Genomic DNA, 13,672 nt, shown 5'->3' on the forward strand with positions numbered 1-13,672 from the left:
ACTTCACTCACTGATAACATTCTTATTACGTAATTAGTCTTTTTCACGATCACGACCATCGTGACTATTCGCCCAAGGGTGCGGTTATTGCTGTTTCTCCTGACTTCTGGAAACAGGAAGGAAAAAGGAGAGCGTTGCAGCAATATCTCACACCACGCGCGCACACGCAGAGAAACGGAATTTGTATTTACATTATTGCTCTCTCTCTCTCTCTCTCTCTCTCTCTCTCTCTCTCTCTCTCTCTCACACACACACACACACACATGATGGTGGACATCTGGAATGGATTGAGTGAAGAGATTGTAACATCAGAAAGTGCGCACAAATTTAAGGAAAAATTGGATAAATGTAGATATGGAGACAGGTCACTGTGAGCCTCGCTCGCAAACCCTGTAATATACAACTGGGTAAATACAAGTAGTTAACACACACACACACACACACACACACACACACGGTAGCTCAGTGGTTAGAGCGCTGGGTTCACAAGCCTGAGGCTCGGAGTTCGATTCCCCGGCCGGGTGGAGATATTTGGGTGTGTCTCCTTTCACGTGTAGCCCCTGTTCACCTAGCAGTGAGTAGGAACGGGATGTAAATCGAGGAGTTGTGACCTTGTTTGTTGTCCTGGTGTGTGGTGTGTACCTGGTCTCAGGCCTATCCGAAGATCGGAAATAATGAGCTCTGAGCTCGCTCCGTAGGGTAACGTCTGGCTGTCTCGTCAGAGACTGCAGCAGATCAAACAGTGAAACACACACACACACATTTTTTCTTTTTAGTTCTACTGTTTTTTCTCGCTATTATGAAGAGCAGTGGCCTATTTATTGTATGTAGGATGTACAGGTACAACACTATTATGCAGTTGCATATCCACCTGTATATCCACTACCAGCTCACCACATCACATCTAACAGACTCCTCCTCTACAGACAGATCTCTTCCTCTACAAGCAAACGCCACATCTCCAACCCGGTATCATATTCTATGTTGTCTTTTGACTCCTGGGACTTTTCCTTATGCAGGGTTCCACCAAATGTTAATCAGCGAGACTCGAATACATGCTTTTCTTCTGACCAATCACAACCTGTTCCACTGATCCACCTGCCAATCCACGAACTCAATTAAACCATTAGCGTCATGTAGCCACGTATTCTGAAACGCTTTGCTCTCTCATCACGAATATCTTCAAAGGTCACCGAGATGATAAGCTGTGTTCTCAAGAGTGGTTCTTCTGTTAACAGCGTAGAAATCTTGTTATTCGATCACTATAAACGTAAACACATTCTTAGAAGCACGTATCACCTCATCGAGAGCCTATTGAATGTAGTAGTGGTGCGATGAAGTGTTTTATAATAAGCGAACTAACTCCTGCTGCAGTGACGGAAGGCTTACCCATAACACCGTGCCTATCTTAAGTTGCGCACAGGTTATTAAAACCAGTGGGCCGCGGATGCATAGATCAGTGTGATACCAGTGCTCGTGGCGGACGCTCTCAAGTAACCGAAGTCCCCAAACGACGCAACACGGACCAGTAGTGACCTGCATGTGTGTACTGTTGTGGTATATTGGCACGAGTTTTACTCTCTCTCTCTCTCTCTCTCTCTCTCTGTGTGTGTGTGTGTGTGTGTGTGTGTGTGTGTGTAATTCAATACCACGGTCATCTGATAGTAATACAACAGGCCGTTCTCCTACACGGCCTACGGAAAGAGCTCAAAGCTCATACTGACCGATCTTCGGGTAAGACCAATACCACACCACACATCACATACCGGGATAGCGAGGCCGCAACCTCCTCAGTTACATCCTGTGCCTACTTGCTGTTAGGTGAACAGGAGCTACAAATTAGTAGGTGAACAGAAGCTACAAATAAGAGGCTAGCTCATTTGCCCTACCGCGCCTGGGACTTGATCCTAGACCTTCTTGGTTGTGAGTCGAGTGTGCTAGCCACTCCATAACGTGTGAGCGTGTGTGTGTGTGTGTGATTCACTGTTTGATCTGCTGCAGTCTCTGACGAGACAGCCAGACGTTACCCTACGGAAAGAGCTCAGAGCTCATTATTTCCGATCTTCGGATAGGCCCGAGACCAGGCACACACCACACACCGGGACAACAAGGTCACAACTTCTCGATTTACATCCCGTACCTACTCACTGCTAGGTGAACAGGGGCTACACGTGAAAGGAGACACACCCAAATATCTCCACCCGGCCGGGGAATCGAACCCCGGTCCTCTGGCTTGTGAAGCCAGCGCTCTAACCACTGAGCTACCGGGCCGTGTGGATAAGTGTAGATGTGTGTGTGTGTGTGTGTGTGTGTTATTCACCACGGTCGTCTACTGGTCACCCAGCCAGTCTTTTCCCTAAGGAAAGACCTTAGAGCTCATACTGACCGATCTTCGGGTAGGACTGAGACCACATCATATACCACACACACCGGGAAAGAGAGGCCACAACCTCTCGAATTACATCCCGTACCTATTTACTGCTAGGTGAATAAAGGCTACACATTAAGAAGCTTGCCCATTTGCCTCGTTGTTTCCCGGAACTTGAATCCGGGCCATCTCGGTTGTGAGCCGAGCATGCTAACCCCTACATTACGCGGTGTGTGTGTATGTGTGTGTGTATTTACCTAGTTGTAGTTTTACAGGGCCTGGGCTTTATGCTCGTGTGGCCCCGTCTCCATATCTACACTTTTCCAATTTTTCTTTAAAACTATGCACACTCGTTGCTGACACCACTTCCTCACTCAAACTGTTCCAAGTCTCAACACATATATAGTTTCCCGCATTGTGTGTGTGTGTGTGTGCGTGTGTGTGTGTGAGAGAGAGAGAGAGAGAGAGAGAGAGAGAGAGAGAGGAGTATGTTTGCCACATCTGAGGTAAGCACAGACAGGTGGGGCGCTTCAAGCTTGGATGTGGTGTCCTGTCGGAACCTTTATGGTGGTCAAGTACTGCTTATTCTTAAAAGAGTATATCAACTTTTAACGCAATACGGAATATGAAAGCAGATGTGTATCTGACATAATTTGTTATAGAGAAATCTTGTAGTTGTAGCGTTGATACGCACTTTTGTTATAATTTTTCAAGTTTATTTGTTTCTACCCACGTAATATTCCTTAAATATCTTAAAGCATTCTTACTTATATTCCCTTAACCCCACTTCAGAGACATCATTTCTCACTATAACACATAATTAGTCTTCTCTTTCAATGGATGAGGTTACCAAGACAGAACTACATGTTCCACACAGAATTTAGACAAAACCAAAACAAATACCTAATCAAACAAATAGCCCAACCTTTTAGTCTTTACAACTGTTACACCACACGACAATGTTTCTCAAGTCTAAAGGAATGGAGCGCATTTCAGGCTCCACTGATGGCTTTCCTTACAGCAGACCTGTAATTGAGAGCAAGATGCGGCTGTCTCTCCGGTTGGTGGTGGCGCTGGCAGCACTAAGCATGCTGTTCCAGTTCTGCCTCTCCACACCTCTGTATCAAGTCAGGAGGTTCAAGAAGACGTCGAATGAAGAGCAGAGTGAGTTTCCACGAGCACTGTAAAGGCTTTAATACGTTTACTATCTTTGCTTGGACTTTGGTATGGTACAGTACTGTAGTACATCTAACGTTGTGGCGGCAGGTTGTTGCATAATCCAAATCATTTACTTACACTTAGCTATTTACATATTTACCTTCGTTACCATACTCTTCTACATACCTTGATATACCAGCAAGAAGTCTTTATTGCAAAACATGACCCATAAGATTATAAACACATATAGTTAAAAACAAAGACGTCAATCTTGCTTTCTCATCTTGCCCACAGCACAAAATTATTGGAAGAGGATAGCTGATGAAGAGCTGAACCGCGCCATCAGGATGAAGCACAACACTAACGTGGCCAAGAACGTGATCCTATTCCTGGGTGACGGCATGAGCATTCCCACCATCACGGCGGGCAGGATCTACAAGGGGCAGCAGTTCTCACACAGCGGGGAGGAAGGCTGGCTCAACTTTGAACAATTTCCGCACGTTGGACTAGTGAAGGTCAGACTCTATTTCGTTTTTAGTTTTTATAATTTTTCTATATTCTCAGCAATCTTCGACTCGAGATTTGAAAGTAACGGCTTGAATATGAAGCGCAGGACTTGAGGGAAAGGGAAAAAAATATGTGTCCATTCTTCACTGCAAATGATAAAAGTGTGTATATAAAGCGTGATCTGGGTTTGTTTTGTATTCTACACGCACAACACCAAACATGATGTGGTAATGCATTAGCATTAAAACAGGATGTAATGCTGTATGCATTTAATTCGCCCAACACTTGCCTCGCTGCTGTAATTACTAAAATATACAGCATGCACTAGTCAGCCGCGTGTTATCTATTCAGGATTAGAGTAAATGAAATCCATCCGGCTCAATGCAGTGCCATCATTTGCATTGATTCTGCGTGTACAAACAGATTATAGGTAACGACCGTCCTTTACTGAATAATGCTTGCACACACACACACACACACACAGAGAGAGAGAGAGAGAGAGAGAGAGAGAGAGAGAGAGAGAGAGAGAGAGAGAGAGAGAGAGAGAGAGAGAGAGAGAGAGAGAGAGAGAGAGAGAGAGAGAGAGAGAGAGAGAGAGAGAGAGAGAGAGAGAGAGAGAGAGAGAGAGAGAGAGAGAGAGAGAGAGAGAGAGAGAGAGAGAGAAGATTTGAACATTTACTAATAACTAACAATTACAATTGGGAGGTATATACATATATACATAGTGAGGATTAATGTGACATAGTTGGCCCTTTTAAAGCAGAGCTTTTCAGGCAGAGAGAGAGAGAGAGAGAGAGAGAGAGAGAGAGAGAGAGAGAGAGAGAGACGTTGTGATAACAAGTCATTTCTTTAGCAGTTATAGATATGAGTCATTCTAATAGGAATAAAAAGATAAAAAGAAAATTTGGAAAAACGTTTGACGCGTGAGGATAGAAAGAAAAAGAAAGAAAGAGAGAAAAAAAAACTGCAGGAGTTGAATGATCACAAAACTGTGTTGATGTGAACACTGCTGTACATAGGCTTGGCTCTATCCGGGATCACCACGTTATCACGTGTTGTTGGTATTATACTAGGGAATTAAAGAGGAATTTCCTTGAGCATTTGACAGTTAGTAGGTATTTACAATAATTTATCTTAAGAAAAGTGTAGTCAGGAAATACTTATGATTATTACCTCCGTCTATACTTCTTGTTTCCGTCACTTTCAGACCTACAACGTTAACAAGCAAGTCTCTGACAGCGCCAGCACTGCCACAGCCTACCTCGGGGGCGTCAAGACCAACTACAAGACCCTGGGCGTGGACGCGTCAGCCATCTACCAGAAATGCCACACCGTCACGGAAGATAACAAGGTGTACTCAATTGTCAAGTGGGCTCAGGATGCCGGCAAAAAGACAGGTGAGAGCATCACAAAGACTGACTCCATATTTGTATTTGTCATTAATAATTCACAAGGATCAGGTAGAGACAAATGTTGCCATTGATTTGATAATGAGTATGTTATCTTATGAACACTTGTCTATCGTTCCCTGCGGCATCAGGTGTGGTGACGTCTACGAGGATAACACACGCCACGCCAGCCGGGACCTACGCTCACGTTGCAGATCGAGACTGGGAGTGTGACGGTAACCTTCCCGAGGGCTGCGATTCCATAAAGGACATCGCTAGACAGCTGGTGGAGGACGAACCTGGCTCCTTGATAAACGTGAGTAACAGCGGGACGGAATAAAGGAGTGCAAGATGGAATGCATGGTGCGACTATATAAAAAATATCAATTAATACTGATTTTTTTACAATAATCTAGGAAAGTATTCTGATTTATTGTGTCTTATCAAAATTCAAAATTATTCTCTTTCCTATGAAGTCCCTTTGTTGCATTTACTTCTGTCCATATTAAAAACTATTTCATTTGTACTAACGTGAAGCAATGCCATAATGCCAATAACAACACTGCAGGTGTTGATGGGTGGTGGGTACCAGAGTCTGAACTCCGACGCTATAGGAACGGAAGATGACCCTCTTGATGACCTATACGGTTGCACCCGCCTCGATGGAAGGAATCTTACCGAAGATTGGGTTAATGCGAAGAAGAATAGCGGTGTTAAGTACGCCTTCGTCAGGAACAAGACACAGCTACTGACTGTGGACACCAACAATGTGGATTATCTTTTGGGTAAGTCTTGGCCATAATTATCATAAGTATTACCTACTAATATTTCTTCGATGACATATTGTTTGTTGAAACCGATTATCAAATCTACTAGAACACGACTTCCTCCGCCGCAGGGATCTTTGCGAATGGCCACTTGCAGTATGAGCACGAAAAGAGGGATAAGAACCTGAACGTTCCAACTCTGGCCAACATGACCAAGGCGGCACTGGAGATATTGGGAAAGGGGCCCGAAGGCTACTTCCTGCTGGTGAGTTTCTCCTCACTATGTATGAAGTATACATAGTTTTACTGATTTTGTGATAACAATAGAGCATAGTCATGTTCTTATTGGAATATGCAAATTTTCTAGAAATAAACAAAAATAATAAAATAGTAACAATAAAAATGATAACAATAATAATAATAATAATAATAATAATAATAATAATAATAATAATGAAAACTAATAATATATGAAAACAATGATGATGATGATGATGATAATAATAATAATAATAATAATAATAATAATAATAATAATAATAATAATTATTATTATTATTATAATGATAATTTCACTATTACTACTACTACTACTACTACTACTACTACTACTATTCTTATTACTATTATCACTATTACTACTACTACTACTACTCATTATTATTATTATTATTATTACTTTTATTACCAATGTTATTAAAGTCATTACTCTTATCGTTGTGGGTGAAGCTCAAGAGGCGAGTTTATTCCTGATTTAACATGCTCTGCCCATTTTCAACTTGTATGAAGTTCATCATCATTAAATCTCCTTTGTTCAGGTGGAGGGTGGAAGGATCGACCACGCCCACCACGACACCATGGCACATCGCGCTCTGGATGAGCTGGTTGCCATGGACGACGCTATTGGGGTGGCAATGCAGATGACTGATGAGAAAGTAAGTGGTCAGGGTTTGAACCAAACTATTTTCAAATTATTCTACTCAACATCCTCATATTACAGTGGGTTCTATGCACCACCAACTATTACATGACATCTATATCAAGATTTCCAAGTTTTCGTGGTTGCAGTGAAAAAGCAGCTATAATTTCCAATCAAAACCTTATTATAGAAGTTCGTTACTGGTTTATAAGAGTCGCGGACGTCACGCATTTATTTTATGCATGTCCTGCGTTCCATTTCGCCCGGCCCTCTCCAGGGACACCTTAATTGTCACCTTTTTTCAAGATAGTTTCAGAAAGAAATCTAGATCGAGAAAAAAGTAATAATAAAAAGGCATTTTAGGACTATATCGGTAAATAATAACATTTTAATGAAATCTTACAAAATACTGGGCAGACCGCGGGCCTGCCAGGTACGTATTTGCTTATATTGGATCTGGTTCATCTTTTTTTCTAACTTACATTTATCTCCTTGTCTGAGGGCGATAGTAGTGTTCGAACATCAGTGATAACGTACTGTTACGTACTCATATAATTTACGTAGCTAGTTTTTATGATGTATCTCAAATAATGAAATTAGGCTATGTGGTCTCTCTTCCACCAGTTTTTTTTTTCTTTTAATATTCTATATAATCTGTTGTATAAAGGTTTTTTTTTCTTTTGATATATTATATAATTTATTGTCTCAGTTTTCTACTGACTCCCGTCCGTGATCGGCGCGCAAAAACCCTTCGCCAGACCTTTTTTTTTTTTTTTTTCTCATGAACTATTAATTTCATGGTAGTTCACTAGCCACTTACGTATGTCTTTTCAAGTGTTCTGACGGATTTTGTTGACGAAATTTATACTATTGAAGTGAAAATTATATTAAGTGACCCGAAACGTTTAAATAAATCAAACGATAAAAAAAAAAAAAAAAAAAAAATTTGCCTACTAACATGGTAGAGATAACATTGGTGTTTAGTTGCATCAGTTCACTTTCAAGGGTCATGTAACACTCAGTATGACTTATCAGAACAAGAAAAGGTCATGATGTAACGCTTGTCAATCGCCACCACCCAAGCCTACCTTCCCAATATCCTTGAAACACAAGATGTTAAATTAGACAATAGTTGCTACAGAGTCATGAAAAGCATACAAACCGGAAAAAAAAAAAAAACGTATCATCAGTAATAAGTGACGTAGGCAGTACTTCATCGGTTCTGTTAATTATGTCTTACATAAAGAATATACAGTACCAAGGAAATGTCCCCAAACTCTTTCAAACTAAAGGTACCAATCAATCAGTCTATCACTTCATGAAAATCATACAAACCAGAACAGTTATGTCCTATGAATGGTCAACAAGTGGAGATATGCGCAGGTAACAGAAATTTTATACCACCATTATAGTTATACTCTGGTACGTCATCAGCAATGAAGGCGTTAATTATTAATATAATTGAGTCGGTTTTAAAATAAGCCTTATTAAAGGCGTCTTTTTTTTCTGTACTGCTGGGCCTTTCTTCCTCAAATTTTGCCAGTTAACCTAAATTGGGGAAGCTCATTCAAAATAAGTAAGTAGCTGGCATATATGTCTATCTCAGTCTCAATAGCTGGTTATTATTTCATGATAGAAATTCAATGGACATTGCCAACCATCTTGGCTTAAGTCAAACAACTAAAACATCAATTGTCTAAATATGCATCATGCCAATATTGATGAAAAGATTTTAGCATAAAACACACACACACACACACACACACACACACACAGTATTCCCTAGATATAGATGACAATTGTAGTCTAGTTCAGTTTTCACCTCAGCTTACCATCCAAGGAAGCACATTTCATGTTATTTAAGTGACCACTGATCAACTAAATATAAAGCAAGAATGATAATGTGTGTGACCACACAAGTTCAGTTGATAAAAATTAATTCCATTATTTCCATTTCACCACAATGGTTCCACAGCCAATCCCTGTCATATCAGCAATCATCTCAATCCAGAAACCAACAATCCAAGACATGTAAAACACTTAACATATCCATTCAAGTAACTCTTCTAATTAGCAAAGAAAAAAGGCAAAAAACTTTGACGCAACTGTCTCCCTCAGAACACCCTCATTGTAGTGACGGCTGACCATGCCCACACCATGTCTTTTAGTGGTTATCCACAACGTGGCCAGGAAATTATTGGTAAGATCTCTCTCTCTCTCTCTCTCTCAATAGTCTAATGAATACTAATCTTATTAACAATTACTTGTAAGAACTGAGTAAACATTGCTACTTTTGCAAATATTACAGCTTAATTGCATATGACAGTACATCAGATTAAAAACTTAGTTTTGAGTTTTACCCTCATAAATGAATAATGTATCCACAGAAGTTCATCCACCAACATCCACAAGTGTATATACCATAATACACATAAGAGTGGAAAGTGTATATCCTAAAGGATTTCTTTTCAAAATATTAAAGCATGTATTTTCAATGGTTGCATAGGACTAGCAGGCCTGGATGAGGAAGGTGTTGGTTACACCACCCTCATGTATGCCAATGGGCCAGGGTACAACAATACGCGACCTAACATTACTGCAGAGGATACCAGAGACTGGGAGTACACACAATTGGCAACTGTCCCCAGAGACTCTGAAACTCATGGTGGAGATGATGTTGCCATCTATGCTAGAGGTGAGGGAGCAATCTTTTCATTTATGCTAGAGGTGAGGGAGCAATCTTTTCAAACAGTAAGTCCACACAAGAGTTTGTGAGGTAAGAGTAGAGAAAAATGTAAACATCTTACATCACAGTTCTGTACAAAGATTAACAAAATCCCTTAAGATTTGAGACGTAAGTGCCACAAAATTCTTAATTTGCTTTGAGTTCTAAAAAGTTAAGGAAGATCTGATATAGCTTCTTAAGTGAATGAAAAATTATATCAAACTTTTTATTATTTTTTTCTGGAGAACAACATATATCATATTTTGTGATTTCATGTCTAACTCATAAACATGGTTTAAACAGTTACATATTTTCAGGTCCTATGGCACACCTCTTCCATGGACTTCATGAACAGAACTACATCCCCTTTATGATGGCTTATACATCATGCATTGGTGATTATAAAGATCACTGTCATGGTGGGGCAGAGAAAGCTGTACCTGCCCTCACCCTCATCCTCCTAGCAATCTCCACCTGGATGTTATCTTGATATGCCTCAAGTTTTCCAATTCAGTATCTAGACTTAATCATGAGCCTGCTGTAGAGGGCATATTTTGAGGCTGTTTAGCTAGACAACACAGCTGGCATCCTGATGTAGTAATTTGTGACTAAACATTTCAAGTGTAGGACCTGGTAATATGTTTCAGACTTTGATCAGATACCAAAGGATCAGTCACAGCCCTTGGAAATTGTTACATGTGAGCAGAGGACTGTAATTATTTGTTAAGAGATCAATTATCAAGCAACAAAAACCACATAGACTTTACATTCCAATGATAATCCCATTTCATTAACAATTTTCTGCTCTTAAAGATGAATTTAAGAAGTATCTTTTTATATCAAAGATTAGACTGACATTGTTTTATGATAAGGCATCGATACATTTGCACATCTTTTCATCCACAAACATTCCCTACAATTAAGTTGAAATCCTCACAGTAATGAGATATTAAGGATAACAAGACTATTATGTATACTTATTGCAAACTGAGAGAGAGAGAGAGAGAGAGAGAGAGAGAGAGAGAGAGAGAGAGAGAGAGAGAGAGAGAGAGAGAGAGAGAGAGATTAACAAGATGCAAACAACAGAATCTAACATTCAAAATGCAAATTCTATATCATCACCATACATCACTGCATTAATCATAAATCTGTATGTAGTAAGTGTATACAGAAAACATTGTTTAGTATGGAATAATAAAGTACATGTAATGCACCATGTCAGTTTTATTTTGCTATTTTCTCCTGTTTACCTGTCTTGTTTACTTCAAAAAGGTGTTGCAAAGACCATTTCTGTTCTTGTACCATGTACACACACAAAAGGATTTGCAGGAGAAATGGAACAAGTTTATCAAGATATATAATACTGCAGTGGAGAAGTATGTACCGAAGGGAAGAGTAAACTGTAAATAAGGGAAGGAGTGGTACAATGCTATATGTGAAAGGGCTAGACAATGCAAGACAAATGCATGGAATAGATGGAGGAAAATGCGAACGCAAAGTAGATGGAAAGATTATGTTGATGCTAGAAATGAATGTGTGAGAATTATGAGGGTTGAAAAACAGAACTATGAGAAGGATATAATGGACAAATGTAAAAGTAACCCAAAATAGTTTTATAGACGTATAGATGGATAAATGAAGAAACGAGAGGGTATAACTGGCCTGAGGGTTGATGGAAAACTATATGAAGAAGTACAAGAAATGGCTGAGGTGATGAATGAAAGGTTTCAAACAGTCTTTACTGAAGAAGGAGATTTTGACTTAGCAGATAATGAATTGGATGGATACAAACTAATTGGAGTAGAGGTAAATCAGGAGGATGTTATGAGACTGATGGAGAATCTAGATATAAATAAGGCACCTGGTCCAGATGGAATTTCAAATTGGATACTGAAAGAATGTAGGGGACAGTTGGCAGAGAAGATTCATAGCCTGGTGAAGACGTTGTTGCAAGGGAAAGTACCAAAGGACTGGAAAAGAGCAAACATTGTACCTATATATAAAGGTGGTAGTAGGGAAGACCCTTTAAATTACAGACCAGTATTACTGATGAGTGTAGTGGGGAAGCTGTGTGAGAAAATTATTAAAGACGTCTGGATGGAACACCTAGAAAGCAGCAATATGCTGACAAACTGTCAGTTTGGTTTCAGAAGAGGAAGGTCATGCTCCTTAAATTTGTTGTCGTTTTATTCAAAAGTAATAGATGCTGCACAGGAAAGGGATGGTTGGGTAGACAGTGTCTACCTAGATTTATAAAAAGCTTTTGACAAGGTACCACACAAGAGGTTACTATGGAAGATTAAGAACAATGGAGGAGTTGGAGGACAATTACTGGAATGGATGAAGGATTACCTTAGTGAGAGGGAAATGAGAACAGTGATAAGAAACAGTAGTTCTTCCTGGCTAAAGGTCACTAGTGGAGTACCTCAAGGGTCGGTGTTGGGACCAGTCATGTTCGGCATCTATGTGAATGACCTGCCTGAAGGAATTGAGAGTCATATCAATTTGTTTGCGGATGATGCCAAGATAATGAGGAGAGTGAAAAATGTAAATGACTGTATGAAATTGCAAGAGGACCTTGATAAAATTGGTAGATGGAGTAGAACTTGGCAAATGGAATTCAATCTGAATAAGTGTAAAGTCATGGAACTTGGAAAAAGTAAATGGAGAGTACACGGCAATTACAAAATGGAAAATTTTAGTTTGGAAAGGTCTAAAGAGGAAGTGAATTTAGGGGTGACAATTACAGAAGGCTTAGCCCCAGACAGGCATATAAATAAAATCACGGGAGAAGTAACAAATCTGCCTTCTCATATTTGGATGCTGATATGACGAAAAAAGTTAATTAGTTCTATGATAAGACCAAGACTGGAGTATGCGGCAATCATGTGGTCCCCTCACACTAAGAAGAATATTAGAAAATTGGAGAGGGTGCAAAGGGCAGCCACAAAGTTAGTACCGGAACTGAAGGATTTGACTTACGAGGAGCGGTTGAGAAAACTGGAAATTCCAACACTTGAAAGTAGGAGAGAAAGGGGAGACTTGATAGGTATTTATAAAATGGTGAATAACCTGGATAAAGTGGATGGAGACTTTTTAAGCCTGGAAACAAGGGCTACAAGGGGACATGGGAAGAAATTGAAGAAGGTCCAGTGTATAAGAGACATTAAGAAGTACAGTTTCCCTCATAGAGCTGTGGACACCTGGAATGGATTAGATATAGACATCGTAAATGCAGTCAGTGTTCACAGTTTCAAAGCTAAGCTGGACGAAACAAGGTATAAAGACGGGTTAATATGAGCTTGCTCCCCTCCCGTAAACTACAACTAGATAAACTAGGTAAATACACACATACACACACACACATTGAGTGAGGAAGTGGTGTCAGCAACGAGTGTGCATAGTTTTAAAGAAAAATTGGATAAGTGTAGATATGGAGACGGGGCCACACGAGCATAAAGCCCAAGCCCTGTAAAACTACAATTAGGTAAATACACACACACACACACACACACACACGTAGCCATCGGGCCGACCAGATGCACCTTTTTTCTTACCAAGATGAGGGTCTTGATCCCTCATCAGTCTCTTCTGTATCTTCCAACCAAAACTACTAGTGTACCGCTGGAAGACTGCAGGACGGTTGGCTAGTTTTAGATGCAGAACTTAACTCACATAAGGAAATAGCTAACAATAATCATAAAGACGATGACCCAGGAATTGTTCAAGCAAATATTTGAAGGACTGAAGAGATTGAGCTGACACAATTATTTCTGGTAGAGAATTCCAGTTCTTGATGACCCGTAATGAGAAGAAACGACTTTTAACGTCAATGGAATG

At 40.0% G+C, this 13,672-nt stretch overlaps 2 protein-coding genes across 5 annotated transcripts; both read left to right on the plus strand.

Annotated features, from left to right (window-relative positions):
* The first annotated feature begins 1,278 nt into the window (after positions 1–1,278).
* On the plus strand, positions 1,279–11,045 carry LOC123513210 (alkaline phosphatase-like). Of its 4 annotated transcripts, none has more exons than XM_045270216.1 (11): positions 1,279–1,542; positions 3,393–3,532; positions 3,821–4,041; positions 5,241–5,430; positions 5,574–5,737; positions 5,990–6,206; positions 6,320–6,453; positions 7,007–7,123; positions 9,226–9,307; positions 9,614–9,802; positions 10,150–11,045. In XM_045270216.1, exons 2-11 carry the CDS (start codon positions 3,412–3,414, stop codon positions 10,320–10,322), a joined length of 1,608 nt encoding a protein of 535 aa, XP_045126151.1. In that variant the 5' UTR covers positions 1,279–1,542; positions 3,393–3,411; the 3' UTR covers positions 10,323–11,045. The 4 variants fall into 4 exon arrangements, with proteins under 4 accessions (XP_045126151.1, XP_045126150.1, XP_045126149.1 ...); XM_045270215.1 differs by having other exon boundaries at positions 1,324–1,542; positions 3,390–3,532; XM_045270214.1 differs by having other exon boundaries at positions 1,325–1,542; positions 3,365–3,532.
* Positions 11,046–12,718: 1,673 nt separating this feature from the next.
* On the plus strand, positions 12,719–13,132 carry LOC123513260. The gene has a single exon (XM_045270331.1). It carries the CDS (start codon positions 12,719–12,721, stop codon positions 13,130–13,132), a length of 414 nt encoding a protein of 137 aa, XP_045126266.1.
* The last annotated feature ends 540 nt before the right edge of the window (positions 13,133–13,672 follow it).

The sequence above is a fragment of the Portunus trituberculatus genome, chromosome 35 (genome assembly GCF_017591435.1).
Source record: "Portunus trituberculatus isolate SZX2019 chromosome 35, ASM1759143v1, whole genome shotgun sequence".
NCBI lineage: Eukaryota > Metazoa > Arthropoda > Malacostraca > Decapoda > Portunidae > Portunus > Portunus trituberculatus.

Excerpts from the sequence above, each read along its gene's own strand:
- LOC123513210 (XM_045270213.1), top strand. Across the intron at positions 5,738-5,989 it reads AACCTGGCTCCTTGATAAAC|GTGTTGATGGGTGGTGGGTA; the intron begins GTGAGTAACAGC and ends ACAACACTGCAG. Across the intron at positions 6,207-6,319 it reads CAATGTGGATTATCTTTTGG|GGATCTTTGCGAATGGCCAC; the intron begins GTAAGTCTTGGC and ends CCTCCGCCGCAG.
- LOC123513260 (XM_045270331.1), top strand. The coding sequence starts at position 12,719 with ATGTGGTCCCCTCACACTAAGAAGAATATTAGAAAATTGGAGAGGGTG.